Source organism: Carassius gibelio, chromosome A2, assembly GCF_023724105.1.
Source record: "Carassius gibelio isolate Cgi1373 ecotype wild population from Czech Republic chromosome A2, carGib1.2-hapl.c, whole genome shotgun sequence".
In the NCBI taxonomy this organism is placed as follows: domain Eukaryota; kingdom Metazoa; phylum Chordata; class Actinopteri; order Cypriniformes; family Cyprinidae; genus Carassius; species Carassius gibelio.
Genome location: NC_068372.1, coordinates 15,249,250 through 15,263,906, shown reverse-complemented (window position 1 = coordinate 15,263,906; position 14,657 = coordinate 15,249,250). Strand labels below are relative to the sequence as shown.

At 37.8% G+C, this 14,657-nt stretch overlaps 1 protein-coding gene across 4 annotated transcripts in view; it reads left to right on the top strand.

The window, feature by feature from the left end:
* The window catches only part of tox (thymocyte selection-associated high mobility group box), a 54,683-nt gene extending 40,802 nt beyond the window's left edge, over window positions 1-13,881 (top strand). For all 4 annotated transcript variants that reach the window (XM_052615591.1, XM_052615571.1, XM_052615578.1 and 1 more), the window contains 6 exons: window positions 2,534-2,785; window positions 3,914-4,144; window positions 6,428-6,508; window positions 7,397-7,753; window positions 12,107-12,255; window positions 12,353-13,881. In XM_052615591.1, the coding sequence (XP_052471551.1) occupies window positions 2,534-2,785; window positions 3,914-4,144; window positions 6,428-6,508; window positions 7,397-7,753; window positions 12,107-12,255; window positions 12,353-12,389 (1,107 nt within the window). In that variant the 3' untranslated portion in view covers window positions 12,390-13,881. The remainder of the gene's footprint in view (window positions 1-2,533; window positions 2,786-3,913; window positions 4,145-6,427; window positions 6,509-7,396; window positions 7,754-12,106; window positions 12,256-12,352) is intronic.
* The last annotated feature ends 776 nt before the right edge of the window (window positions 13,882-14,657 follow it).

Below are 14,657 nucleotides of genomic sequence, written 5' to 3'. Positions count from 1 at the left end.
AAAATGTCATTGGACTCTGTGGAAAGCTGGGGTTCTCGCGTCCCTTTCATACGTCTTCGTCATGCACTATAGGAAGATAAGCATGCAAATAGTCTCCTACTGTACGTGTGATTACAATTTGCCCTGTGATTTAAAGGAAATTGATATCAAATGAATATGACCTCTTTTGCAACACGGGTCGGTGGATCTGATGAAAAAACAGCCAGCCCAGGCAGCCATTTGTTATTTAAAACTTAAAAAGTGCAGAACGGGCAGCCTTTAGGGCTTTTGTCTGTGACCTCGTCACGTGACCTCTATTCATCCCAGACAAGTCTTTGTCCTCTGTGCAGTGGAGATTAATGGTGAGCTCAGATGATAAATACCATCACGACCTCGCTCTGACAAACGCGATTTGAGTTGTTTTCAGCGGCCATGTTGATCCTCTTGCTTTTAAGTTTTACTCGGTGGGAAATTTCACTAGTTATTGCACAATGATTAAACAATTTTTCTTTGATTTCACTCTAAGTTAGTGTCAAAAAAATCTGCCTCTTAGTTTTGTTTTACCAAGAAATAGAAAGGTGACCTTTATCAGCATGCGTGGTTTTAAGTTGAAATGTGTTTTCTACCCAAAACTGACCACATTGGCTTATTACCCACACAAGGTGGCTATTGTCTGGTTAAATAACAGAAAAAGTCCCCCTCAAGAAAATACAGATGTTTCAAAAGAAATCGAGTGGGAAGGGGTATAATACAGAAAACACCAAGGGTATTAATGAGGTGTGTGTCATGGTGAACACATTTCACTGAAAAATGAAACTTCCTCCTATCAATTAACATTGTAATGGTTAAACCCCCTGAAAAGTTGAACAGTTTTCCACTGCGATCTTTTCTTTTTTTCCAGCCATTTCATGAGAACTTGACCTTTTCACCAGTGTCAGTTTATGATTAGTCAGTAAACCGCTAAAACCGCTAGGATTAGAGCATTTCCTCGCTATTGCTGTGTCATTTTGTCACGTCGTTAGTCCTTTACATCCAATCAGCTGCTTTCGGATACATGCTGAATTCTCGTAAATGAACAGTTCTTCTGATGCTCCATGACATGACAGAAAAAATCGCTTTCATGTATTTATTTGATTAATCAAGTTAAACATGATATGAAAGTCATATTGTTGGCTTAAAATTAAAGCAGAAATTAATTTTAAAAAGTTTAACTGTATAATTAAAATATAAACACCATCACTTAATCGAAAATTTTTGTAAAAAAAAATCCAGAACACATTAGTATCATGGCAGCGTGGACAAGCACCACTCAGAAATGCATAACAGATCGTGTGGATGGCTCACCATGTAATGCATTTTTCAATATTAGACACAACATTTCCCTGTGTGACTGTCACTGTCTGACAGTATGAAATGTGTTAAATCTTCGCATTAGCATTATTCAGTCCTCTCAGGGGCTCTCCTCGAAATAAGGGATGTTAGAAAGCAATTCCAGTATGTTTTGAGTAATGGGGGTCCAGTTTGTCTGAAGTGTTTGTGCGGGGAGGGAAACATAGAGTCACCTGTCCTTCAGAAAAATGCCCGTGGCTTCTAACCCCAAAGCTCCACCTGTCGGGGGCATTGTGTTGCATACAATGGTGGGCGTGGGGTACATTTCAGGTCACCTGTTGCTTCAGACAGTATCAGGTGACGGACTACAGCTACAGGGCTTGTCCTTGTCGGAAGTGATTTATCCCCCAGATACAGTGTGCAAAAAGCAATGTTTCTACACTCTGCTACAGACCAGCATTAATAGCTGAAACCCAAACCAGTCTTAAGGTATGGATGGAGACATTAGTGCTGGATTATGCTTGTATGTATAGGTAGACATTTAAGATCTTTAAGGGATTTCTTTTGTAACAGTTCTGTTTACCCGGGGTAGGTTTTAATAAGAATAACTTTTTACTTTGTAAAAGAATAATTCAGGTTCAGTAGAAGTTAGGCTTAATCAGCAACTTTTGTTTCATGAGATTGATTACCAAAAATAAATAAATACATTTGTTATTTTCTTCAAAATCATTCAAAAAGGATTTCAGTGAGTCACGTACAATGGAAGTGAATGGGGCCAACAGCAGGACAATATAATTTCATAAATCCTAATTCCTTAAAATGATCATTATGATTTAAACAACTTTACAGCTCAAACTGTTTTAACAGAAAAATTTATGTAAGCGCTTTTTGAAGTATATATATATATATATATATATATATATGTGTGTGTGTGTGTGTGTGTGTGTGTATGTATATATATATATATATATATATATATATATATATATATATATATAGATAGATAGATAGATAGATATAGATATAGATATAGATATATAGATATGATTAAAAAATTGGCCTTTTTTTCAAGAAATCAGTAGTCAAGTTGATTTTTTTTGCTACAACATTATGCTACAAACTTTCATTCAACTAACAGACTTTCACCTTGCAGTCATCAGAACGGGTTGAAGTTCAGTTTATTTGAAGGATTTTTTTTAAAGGAAGTTTTACTTTTATATTCCAGATGCAGCAAATGGTCAACTCTGACTCCCGTTACGGCGGCCATCCTCAGGTGGACACGCTCAGGCACAGAGTCCAACCTGGCATGGTTCCTCAAGGTCAGCTGGCCACCATCAACCAATCACAACTCAATACTCAGCTGGGTCTGAATCACAACAATGGCACCCATGGATCCCCATCTCCACCGGAGAGCAAGTCAGCCACACCCTCCCCCTCCAGCTCCGTGCATGAGGACGATGCAGATGATGCTGCCAAGGTGAGAGAGAGAGTGTGTTACCCATTCTATGATCTCATGAATATAAAAGCTTATCTTCCTCACACACATACACTATTTTATGCACTGTGGCAAAATAGAGTGTATTAAAAGGAATGAGTCACTGCTGACCTTTCAGCAAGTTGCTCTGCCATGTTTCCTTAAACATAGATTTGCTAAGACACTGATCTGCCTCAAGTCTGTTCTTCACAGCCAAAATACTGCACATTTTCTCCAAAACTCACATCAGTGCTGATCCTCTGGAAAGTGTGGTCGTTTATGTGCTCTGCTAAGATATTTTTCTGTCTTGTTTCCTAACATAGAAGACACGGCTCAGCATTAAAACGTCCAAACTGCACAATTAGGAGCTACTCGTGTTTATATGAAGTGACGCATCCTGCTATTTCAGTCACTTAAATATTTGTTATGATATTTGTTATGATTATGAAGCTTTAGGCTGGTGACTAATTTTCTTAAGAGTAATCAAATTAAATGTCTGTTTAGAGCATTTAACAGTTACAGTGTTAACATGTAAACTTAATATACATAGCTTTTTGTGATTTAGTTTATATCTTTCTAATCAATATTTAATATTTAGATGTATTTAAACTGTTAGAATGGCATATGTAATAGTTTAAATGTATCTATAATAAAATATGTTATTTGTCATTTTTAATGCAAAAATTACTAGTAAAATGTGCAATTTATAGTACTTCTACACGTACGTCAAATTCACTTATTTGGTTAGGTATATCTGATTGCCCTTTAAAGTGAACAGATCAGCAACCATAAACAGGCGATTATGTCATAATCCCAACGCCCTATAGATGCTGCATATTAAAATTAATATTTCATTGTCTAGAAATTGTTCTTTCCACCTCGTGCTTTACATAAATAGTTATCCAGGGATCACAAACGACTGCAAACGTCATGGAAAATGATTAGTAAAAATGCGTGGGAACCTTGAATATACAAATAATGCACGATAGTCATTAAAATTTAAAAAACAGCTCCAGGCTTTGGAGACATGGTTCACTAGCTAGCTTTAGGATGATGATTGCTTCAGCTGTTATTAAGGCTTAATCTCATTGGATATGTATTGTTTACTCTAAAGAGCTCCTCTCTTTTCAGATGAATGGGGCAGAGAAGAGAGCAGCCACAGACATGGCGAAGAAGCCCAAAACCCCCAAGAAGAAGAAGAAGAAAGACCCCAACGAGCCTCAGAAGCCAGTGTCAGCCTACGCCCTGTTCTTCAGAGACACGCAGGCGGCTATAAAAGGGCAAAATCCCAATGCCACATTTGGGGAGGTTTCCAAAATAGTGGCCTCCATGTGGGACGGCCTGGGCGAGGAACAGAAACAGGTGACTTTCTCACTTTAATAAACCGGGCGCGTGTGCAGATGTGAAAAAGTTCCTTTATCTTGCTGCGATCTTGTGGCTGACTCATAAAGACTGAGGTAATACAGCAGGAATTAGGTTACTGTGTTTCTATACACACACAGAACATTTTTTCTTTATTATCTAAGGTATTATCTACAATATATGCAATGGTATATCCACTTTTTTTATGTCAGCGGATACAATGATGCACACGTTGGTCAGAACATTTGTTGATTTCCCCTTGTGCAATCAGAGAATAACATTGCTTCCGCAGAGGTGTTGTGGTCTAACATCAGCATGGGTGTGCATGTAGGGGAAGTCTTAAAGTCAGGTGTGAAAACAGTGCAATATGTGAGATTTTTTTTTTTTTTATTAGAACATAACAAACAAAGGTTTTGTGGAGTCTGCTAGTCACTCTATCAAGTTTCGGTAGACGTTTGGCATGAATACCGTCTGTAATGTATTATGCTGTAGAATTGTTGTTTTCAGCACTTTTAATTGTCTTCTGAACAGGTTTAAAAGTGGATTTTCAAGTTACTAGTCTTATTTGAAATTAATAACTCAACATTAAACTTAAGACTGTTTGAAATTAATAGTTCACAACTTAAAACATTTCATGAAACTAAAACAAAAAATGCATAGCTTATCCCCAAATTACTAAACAATACAGAGTAAGATATTTTGAAGTAGTTTTGTCCATATAATGAAAGTCAGTGGGGTCCAAAACAAGACTGGAACTGTATGGACAAAAAAACAAAACAAAAAAAGATTATTAATAACATGAAGGACAAAAAGATTTTTTAATTTGAGGACTAAAACACATTAGATCTTGCAGTCAAAAAAGAAAACAATTTATTTTCATTTGCTCTGCATTAGGCCGGTGACACACAGGCTGCGTGGCGTGAGCGCCGCGTGTCTGAAGCGTCCCAGAAGCGTCCCAGAAGCGTGGCGGATTCTGTGTCTTTACACACCAGAAGCGTGCCTGACGCGGCGCTGGCGCGCTGCTGCTGTGGAGGGAGACCGTTGACAGACCAGGCTCATGTCTTCATTACAACAATATATACTTTTTTTTACACACCTACACCTACGCCTACTGATAAAGGACACCAATAGATTATGTTTGACAGGTGCAATATTTGAAAATCGATAATTATTATTATTTTTTTTATTACATTTATATCTGAATTTATGTCAACCTATAGACTTTCAAATATCAAAATATCAGGAATTCATATGTATTTGTGTACAAAATGACATTTAAACACATTTTCCTATTATATTTATCCTGGAAAAGCTTCCAACACGCGCGCGTGTCGCGGTAAAAATAGGCGTCGGTTCTATTTCTAGCGAGCAAGCGTTTGCCGCGCGGCTCGAGCCGCGCCTGAGACGCGCGTCTCACGCAGGCGGTCTGTAAGCTCTAACCTGTTAACATAAGAGCCGAATTAAAAACCGACACGCCATGCGGCTGAGACGCTTGCGCCACGCATCCAGTGTGTCACCGGCCTTACAACAAATGTGTATGTCAAAGTGTTATATTAGCACTTATGGAGTACAGTAAATACCCTTGATATGTTTAATATCCTCATTAAGGTTCCTTGTCATATTGAAAGCAGTGACAATAAAAAGGATTAGCACTTATGTTAACACCTAGACTGTTTTTAGGTTTTGAGGAATGACATGACTACGAGAGCTGCTTCTGATTTCAGAATAAACACAACTGAAAGTACCCATTTCTCTCAGCAAAGCCACCAGGCAGCAACTACAGTCATAAAAAGCAGTTGTATTTTTTGTAATCATTTATTTTGTGCTCTTTTCACTATGTAAAACACTCAGCCGGTGAAGCTGATGAAAACACTTAAAAGTACTTTTACTCAGGAGAGGATGTTTGCCTGATAAAAGAACATCATGTCTCTCTGCTGTTTTGTTTTTTTCTTTTTCTATCTCTCTTCTGCTCTTGTCTTTTTAGTAGAGGTCTATTGGTTGAGGTAATAACAGCACAGATGTATTGATGGGCAAATAATTACACATATGCCGCAACTGAAAGGGGAAATATGGACAGTCCATAAAGGCAGAAGAACAAGCGATGGATAAAGTGGACTGCACTTAAGCACCATTTCAGTGCTCCAACAACAATTACGCATTATGGCTCATAAATGGACTGCCATTAGATCCCATTTCTAAGAATAATTGTGCACAGGAACATGAAGAACAGCTTTGGCCTCTTAATACATATTTTTTCTTTGTTTGTTTATTTTATCATGGCAGATGTACAAGAAAAAAACAGAAACCGCAAAGAAGGAGTACCTCAAACAGCTGGCTGCGTACAGAGCGAGCCTCGTGTCTCAGGTAAATGACTCTGGAATAGTGATATGGGGACATGCCTAAAAAAGGGACATTTAAGAAGGGGCATTTCGAGATGTTCCTTTTTCGCAGTTTTGGGATGTTTTTTAGACAGCCTGAGCAATAAATATACTCCCATTGCACACCTAACTGGATATAATCTCATGCTATAATAGCTTGCAAGAAATCCTATATATATATATATATATATATATATATACACACATTTTTTTTTATATAACTTTTATATACATATCTAAATCTACAATAAATATAAAATGAAGATTTTAATTATCTTATATGTCTGAAATGTACATGTCTACACAGTACATTTTAGTACACGTACTGTAAAATAAAGGGCAACCAAAAAATTATATATACATATATATATATATATATATATATATATATATATATATATATATATATATATATATATATATATATATATATATGTGTATATATAATTTTTTGGTTGCCCTTTATTTTACAGTACGTGTACTAAAATGTACTTATAGTGTACTTACAGTGAATTTATCTAAGAAAGTTATTGTAACACATTGTAACTACGTGGGGTAGGGTTAGGTTTAGGGGTAGGTTCAGAGTTAGTACCTAGTTATTACATAGTTATTGTAATTACTATAATAAGTACATAGTATGTACATAAGGAACAGGACTGTAAAATAAAGTGCTACCAATTTTTTTTTTATAAATATTTAGTAGTATAGTATATAGACATACATTTTAAAAGAACATTCAGGTCATACAACATTCATCAGGCATTTAAAACCAGAGAAAGACACAGTGTAGTGCTTAAAATCTCTTGATTATTCCAAGAAGCCTGTTTAACATTTATGCAACCAACAACTAAAACACTTCTTTCCCTTTCTCTAGAGCTACAATGACCCAGGCGATGTGAAGGCATCCCAGGCCTCTCAGATGCTCGGACCCAAGCCACCAGTTTTCTCTGGGGCAGGTCAGTCTCACCCAGGTCTCTACATGGCTGCTCAGTACCACCAGCAGCCAGGACTCAGTCCCCACCTGCCCCAGATGCAGCCAGGCCTATCCCGAGGTGGTACATCCCGGCCCAACGCTCCCATGCCAGGAGCGGTGAACATGGGCAGCATGACATGCTCGTCCCCCCCTCCGCTGCAGATCAGCCCCCCCTTACACCAGCACCTCAGTCTCCACCAGCAACAACAGCAGCTCAGCAGCCATCAGCTGCCCCTGCACTCCCCATCCATGGCCCAGGTCAGACATACACTGATAACTTTCACACAGAATCATGCACTTCTTTCTTCTTAGATACTTTGGAATTTTGAGACAACACTTGAATATATTTAAAATAATTTCCTATATATACAAAACCATTAAAAAAAAAGACATTGAAATATATTGCACGAAAGTGACAGTAACAACATTTATGAAAACAAAATAATTATATTTTAAAATAAATGCAGACATTTCTTCTGAACTTTTTAGTCATCAAAGAAAAAAGTAGCACTGCTTCCAGAAAAATATTAAGCAGGGCAATTGTTTTTAAAATTAATAATAATAAAAAAATTAAAAAAATTGAGCACCATATTAGCATATTTCAATTATTTTTTAAGGATCAGGACACCGAAGCCTGGAGTAATGGCTACTGAAAAATTCAGCTTAATAAATTACATTGTTAAAGAGAGTTATTTTAAATTGTAGTAATATTTCAAAATATTACTGTTTTAACAGTTTTTTTTTTCATCAAATAAGCACAGCCTTGGCTAGTATAAACCTTTAATGATTTTCAGAAGTGTGGGTCAGTATTAGATTTAGAAAGCTACTTTAATGTAAAAATATATATTTATGTAATATATTCATTGACCTTTTTATGATTGCACACATTCAAAAGCATAAATATTTAAATTCATACTTTCAAACATGAAATTCACCATTTAATTGAAGTAATCTAAATTGAACTAAGTTTAATTTATAAATACTGAATATTATCTTGGACTTCGTGTGAACCGTTCACCCAAATCAATTCCTGATAGATAGCATCAAGCCCCTCCCTTTATTTTTATTTGTCTTTTAATGTGAAATATATCAGATTCTGAAACTAAAATAGGTTTCAAACTCTATTTCATGTTGAATTTAATCAAGAAAGACATTAGCAGTCTTTTCACTGTTATTAAGGCGACACCAAAAAGAGGCTAAAGGATCTGCTCCCCCGCCAATCTATTTTCCATAAACCTCTTCGAGAACACGCCTTGACGGATTCTTCTCCAATTTCCATTATACATTATCGTGGAACAGATATATATGTGTATATGTGTGTGTATGAATGTGAGAGTGGAGGAAGTGTTGTTTATGCAGCAGATGCAGCACTGTTTCATTTTTCATCATTTCCGGCCCCTTCAGCCTATCTCTCTCGCCGGCGAATGAGGTCAAGAGAGAAACCATTAATATCTGCCAGCTTGTTTTATGTCCACGCTGAGCAAAAAAAAAAAAAAACCCCAACATATCACACAGACAGATTTTCAATTTTCTCTCTGTAATAAACAGATGCATTAGGATTTGGATGTGACTTAGGGTTGCACAAAAAATAAAACCCCTCACATTGAGATTGATGAATACATCAGTGTGGAAGACAAAACGCCTCAGCTATCTGATGAAAACAGTTTTTCAGACCGGGCCGAAGGAAATGAAATTAGTTCTCTGCTAAAATGCATAAGAGGAAAAGGCTGGATTTTAAGGACGTAGACAACAAATAAAGCCTCTACCCATTTCACAAACAACCCCAAAAAAGATCTAATTAAAGAGAAAACGACCTTTTTTAACAATAACATTCACTGCGTTTATTACCTCCCCTGCTTTAACGTACTGTAGGAGGAGGAAGAGGGCGTTTCAACCGCAGCCCTACATTAACACTCAGCCTCATTATTAGCATCAGTGCTAATTAAACCCTCGTTCCTCTAATACAGTGATGGCGAGAACACCATTAAGAGTTTGATGCTGATCCGTTTCATGTCTTAACAGCCTTGAGTTGCGCTTGAACTTCAGTGGGATTGAGATGAGGTTGTAATGAGGTCCTAATGAATAGCACCCTTGTGCTGGAAGCTCTTTAAGAGATGAGCATCAGCTGGGAGGCAGGACTGACTGCTGCTGGAGAGAAGGAGAGGGTGGAGAATCACATTGTCTCGGGGTAAACAAGGATTAGCTTCATAAAGAGAGATGAATCAGGTGGTCCGGAGAACAGGTGACACGCTATCCAGTGACAGCAGTTTGATCTTTCACCGAGGGGATGCGCCTCGCTGATGTTGTTGAGTCACGAGCTGTTTGGGTCTGAATTGTGTTTTTTGGAAGGAGTCGTTAAGGAAATACATGGCAACGTATAGATTCCATCAAGAACGAAACAGAAAAACATATTTCCGATTCAAACTGCCGCTGCAAAAGTTCCCCATCCACATCTGAATATGAAAGGCCTATTGTTGTCAGTCTCTCTTCCTGTGCCCGCTGGGAATTCTGGGAAACATTGTATTTAAGAGAGTAACTGTTCGATTGAATTTCATGTGCTTCTTTTTTATCACTCCTCTGCAGGAAGATGAACTATTGCTGTTGGATGATCATCGTCGTAAGGCAAAAAAAAAGAAGTGTTTTAATTTTCATGCAGATTATAAGTGTGAGTTTGTCTGAAGTCCAATTTTAGATTACCACAGGGCTCCTTGTATGGCTGTGTCAATCTTTTGGAGGAGAGTACGAATGCTTAAACTTGGCTTTTCTCTCCTCGGTTTGGGGAGTTCTTAAGCCTGTTCCACAGATCCTGCCTTTATGGGAGAATTTTTAAATCCAAAGGGGAGTAATAATCCTCGTTCATTTTTGCATATTTGTAGAGAGCAAACAAAAACGCGCGGTTCAACTTTTTCGGTGAGCCGAGGCGGGCCGGGGGGAGGTGGGGTGGTGTTGTGGGGGGGGGGGGGGGGGGGTGGGGGACACAAAGGGGCAGATGGAGCCTTTGTGATCGAATGAAGGAGAAGAATTTGAGGAACAATTCATGAATAGGTAGAATCTCTGGAGGGGGAAAAAACGCAGCCACCTGCTGTCTTGCTCTTTCAGGCAGATTCTCTTGTGTACCACTGAGATTAACTTCCTTTTCACATGCAGTCTTTCGTAGGCTAAGAACAGAGAAGAAGTCTTCAAATTAGAATATCTGCTTGGTTTATTTTCCCCAACCAGCGAATGCAGTTCCTGGTTAATGCTCATTTGAGGCTGCTTGCACTACACCGTCATCATGTCCACTTCAGATCGTGGAGGATGTTTGCTGGAATTAGATTGGACGAGCTGCTTTGCTCTGGTTTCTCTCAGAAAAACAGGCTAGTTCAGCATTTTGATGTCAGACTTTAATACAACTCAGTGTTAAATTATTGAATTAGTGGGACATTTCACCGAAAAATGAAATATATGTCATTCCAGACCAATTTTCTGAGTGGCACTCAAAAGTAAACCTTAATGAAAATTCATGATAGAGGTCTTGTCGCACAACTATAGCTTTAATATGTCAAGCTCCTAAAAATTACAAATAAATAATTAAAATGCGTCCATACAATAGTGTTCATTTGTGTGAAAAGACCCACATTTGAGTCATTATTCAACTGATAATATTCCCCTCCCTTTTAAGTTTACATCACCGTTCTCAAGTTTGAGGTCAATTTTTTTATTTTTTTTAAAGAAATTAATACATTTATTCAGCAAATATACATTAAATTAATCTAAAGTTAACACTTCTACATTATGATGTTTTGATTTCAAATAAATGCTGAAAATAAATCCTGAATTAAAATGTTTCATGGATTTCACAAAAATACTAAGCAGTGCAACTGTTTTCAACTTTAGTAATAACAAGAACTGTTTCTTGTGCAGTAAATCAGCATATTAGAATGATTTCTGATGGATCATGTTATACTGAAGACTGAAGTAATTATGCTGAGAATTCAGCTTTAACAACACAGGAATGAATGAAATTTCAAAATATATTCAAACTGTTTAAATTGTGATAATATTTAACAATATTACTGTCTTGTGTGTGTTTTTGATCAAATAAATGCAGCATATGTGTGCATAAGAGACTTCATTTAAAAGAATTTAAAACTGACCCAAAAGGGCATTCTTTCACCGAGATGTTTTTCTTTTTAATTGCACAACCTAATATTTCTTACATTTTCATCTACTCATTACTTAAAACACATTTCAATTTCTTTTTCCCACACAAAGCCATTGTACTGCTTTAAAACACTGTAAATACAAGTGCTAAACAAACCTCTAGTCACTATACAAGCTGTTTTTTTTATAATACAAGAGCTGCGTAACCATTTCTTTAAAAGTCTACTTTTGTGTTTTACTGACAAAAATAACAGCATGACAATGAATGAATAACTAATGCCTGAATTTTCATTTTTGCCAGAGGTATTCCTTTAACATTGTGCTGCAATGCTTTATTCTGGTATATAAATGATTATCATTATCGTTATATAACAGATCCCATTTGCTCTCATAGCTCTGCACTATAGGCCTTGACTCTGTGGGACCTGCAGCATGTTAGATCTAATATGAAATCTGCTCTCCTCTCAGGGTTTCCCCCTTCAGGCAGAGTATCAGAGCATGGTAAATGTCACATCCTCTGCCGGACCTGGCCTGTCCCCTTCAATGGACTACCGCACCGGCTGCAGGAACGGACCGACCCAGGGCCTGGACTGGACCGCTGAGTACTGCGGCAACGGGTGAGCGGACGCTAGCGAGATCACTCATCATCATTCAGGGGAAAAAAAGCCAATTTCTGCGACAGCCGTTTTGACTTGTTTGTATTTCCCTCCACAGGGCTCTGCAGAGGGACAAAGCCCTGTACCTGACCTGATCGACATCTCCAACCCCACGCTCCTCCTTCACGCTCACAGGACCAAGGCAGTTCCTCATCCCAGTACAGCTCCTCATCAGGGCCTGCTGTTCAGCCCTTACTTTAGACTTAGACACAATCCACACATCAGCAAACCAACGTTTGAATGTTTTCTTTCTCATGGCTCACCCTTTAGTGCACCCTACCGTGGTGGCTTTGGAATTTGTATCTCCTTCTAGCTTCTGACATTCAGACATCTTGGATCTTTAAAATAGAGTTGAAATCATTAAAAGCATGTACATGTAAACTGTATGCTAAAATTTGTTTAAATGCAATCACCTCTCTAATGATATTGACTTTTAACGCCCTCCTATTGTTCTGCGTCCTCGTTGCGTCCCTAATAAGAGGCCGTGTATGGAAACCCCCTGTAGACGTGTGTTTTATTGGAGATTGCTCATGGTTTTTAAGACGTTGCGTAGGTCAACTTGCCTCGCAGGAAGGTTGTGTCAGGCCACCGGTTTCTAAGCACTTACCGCTGCGTGTCGGAGACTCCAAGCTCTCGCTGACAAACGGCGGAACGAAAACCAAAACAGAACTTCGTTTTTTGTACAAAGACAAAAATCACAAAAGAAAAGAAAAACATAAAGCCACAAAAAAAGAATGCAGATGATATGACTCCTGCGTCTCGCCCCGCTCCTCTTTCTCGTCGTATCATTCTTCCTCTCTGTAATGATCTTTTCTAGTCAACTGCCTTAGAAACAGAGTTCTGTTGTAAGTATAAAACAGTGGCTCATAGGAACGTCATGAACGGCCGGACGGGTTGTTTCAAGCTGTAAATAGAATCTGTGTTACTCCTAGAGTATAAGAATTCAACTTTTTTTTTTTTAGGTAACAATGTGATTTTGAATTGGACCACACCAGTTCGTTTAAAACCCGAAAAGGGATAATTAGCCAAGAGGGGTAATTTCTTGGCAGCGGAAGTCGCTGTTGATTAGACAGACAAAAGTATTATTTTCCCAAGTTTAATAAAGTATAGGTTGATGGAATCAACCAGCGAGGCAGCATGAACTGATTCATTAAGGAAAGAGCTAAAGAAAAAGTTTATTTTGTATTACACAAAATATTTCTTTTGTATCACTTCTGGCATACTGATTAATGTCATCCAAACTATGTGTATGAAAGTGTCAGATGCTTATATGGTGTTAATTAGAAGAAACAGTGGCAGATTGGAGAGTTGCTGTATAACCCTGGCATATGGCTGATCATTTACTATCCCTCTACACTGTGTCTATATGAGATCTTTTTATGGTACTTGTTTGCGCCTATTTATGAAGGAAAAATAATAACTGTAGGTGTTTTTTGAGTAATTATGTTAGCGTTCCAGGGATGTTTTTCTGTTCATTTGTTTTGACAGAATTGATCCAGGCAACAATGTGAATAATTCTTATTTAGTTTTTATTGTGTTTGAAAATAAATAAAGGCAAACCTGCATTTTTGTGCAGTAATTAATCAACGAGTGTCACGAGTGTTTCATTACGAGGAATTCAGGGCAAAATATTTGTATTGCATATTATTTGAAACATTTATATCTTCATAATTCCTCTGTCAGAAAAAGGTCAAGCTTAAGTTCATGTATAATGAACACTAATTCACTTCCACACTCATATCTGGGTCACAGTGTTGTTGATACGGAGTGTAATAATAACAATCCATTTTCCAACCATGAACACAGCACAAATATCCCTCCCAGTGTCAAGAGCACATTCCTGCCCTGTCATACAGCTGCCATAGACCCTTTCACCTAAGGTTTTTACATACTGATCTCCCTCGAAATGCTTCCTTAGTGTCATTTAAAGCTGCAGTAGGTAACTTTTGTAAAAATATATTTTTTACATATTTGTTAAACCTTTTATTATGTCCTGACCGTAGAATATGAGACAGATAATTTGTGAAAAAAATCAAGCTCCTCTGGCTCCTCCCAGTGGTCCTATTGCCATTTGCAGAAATTCATCCGCTCCTGGTAAGAAACAACCAATCAGAGCTGCAGTCCGTAATTTTGTTTGTGTTCAAAATGTAGAAAAATGTATATAATAAGCGAGTACACCATGAATCCATTTTCCAAACCGTGCTTTTGGCTTGTCCTGAATCACTAGGGTGCACCTATAATAAGTGTTTATATTCGGACTATTTTAGATTGCTTCGGGGGTACCGCGGCGGAGTAACCCAGTACCTTTGTGATTCTTCATAGACATAAACAGAGAGAAGTAGTTCCGGTGTTCTTCCGCAAGA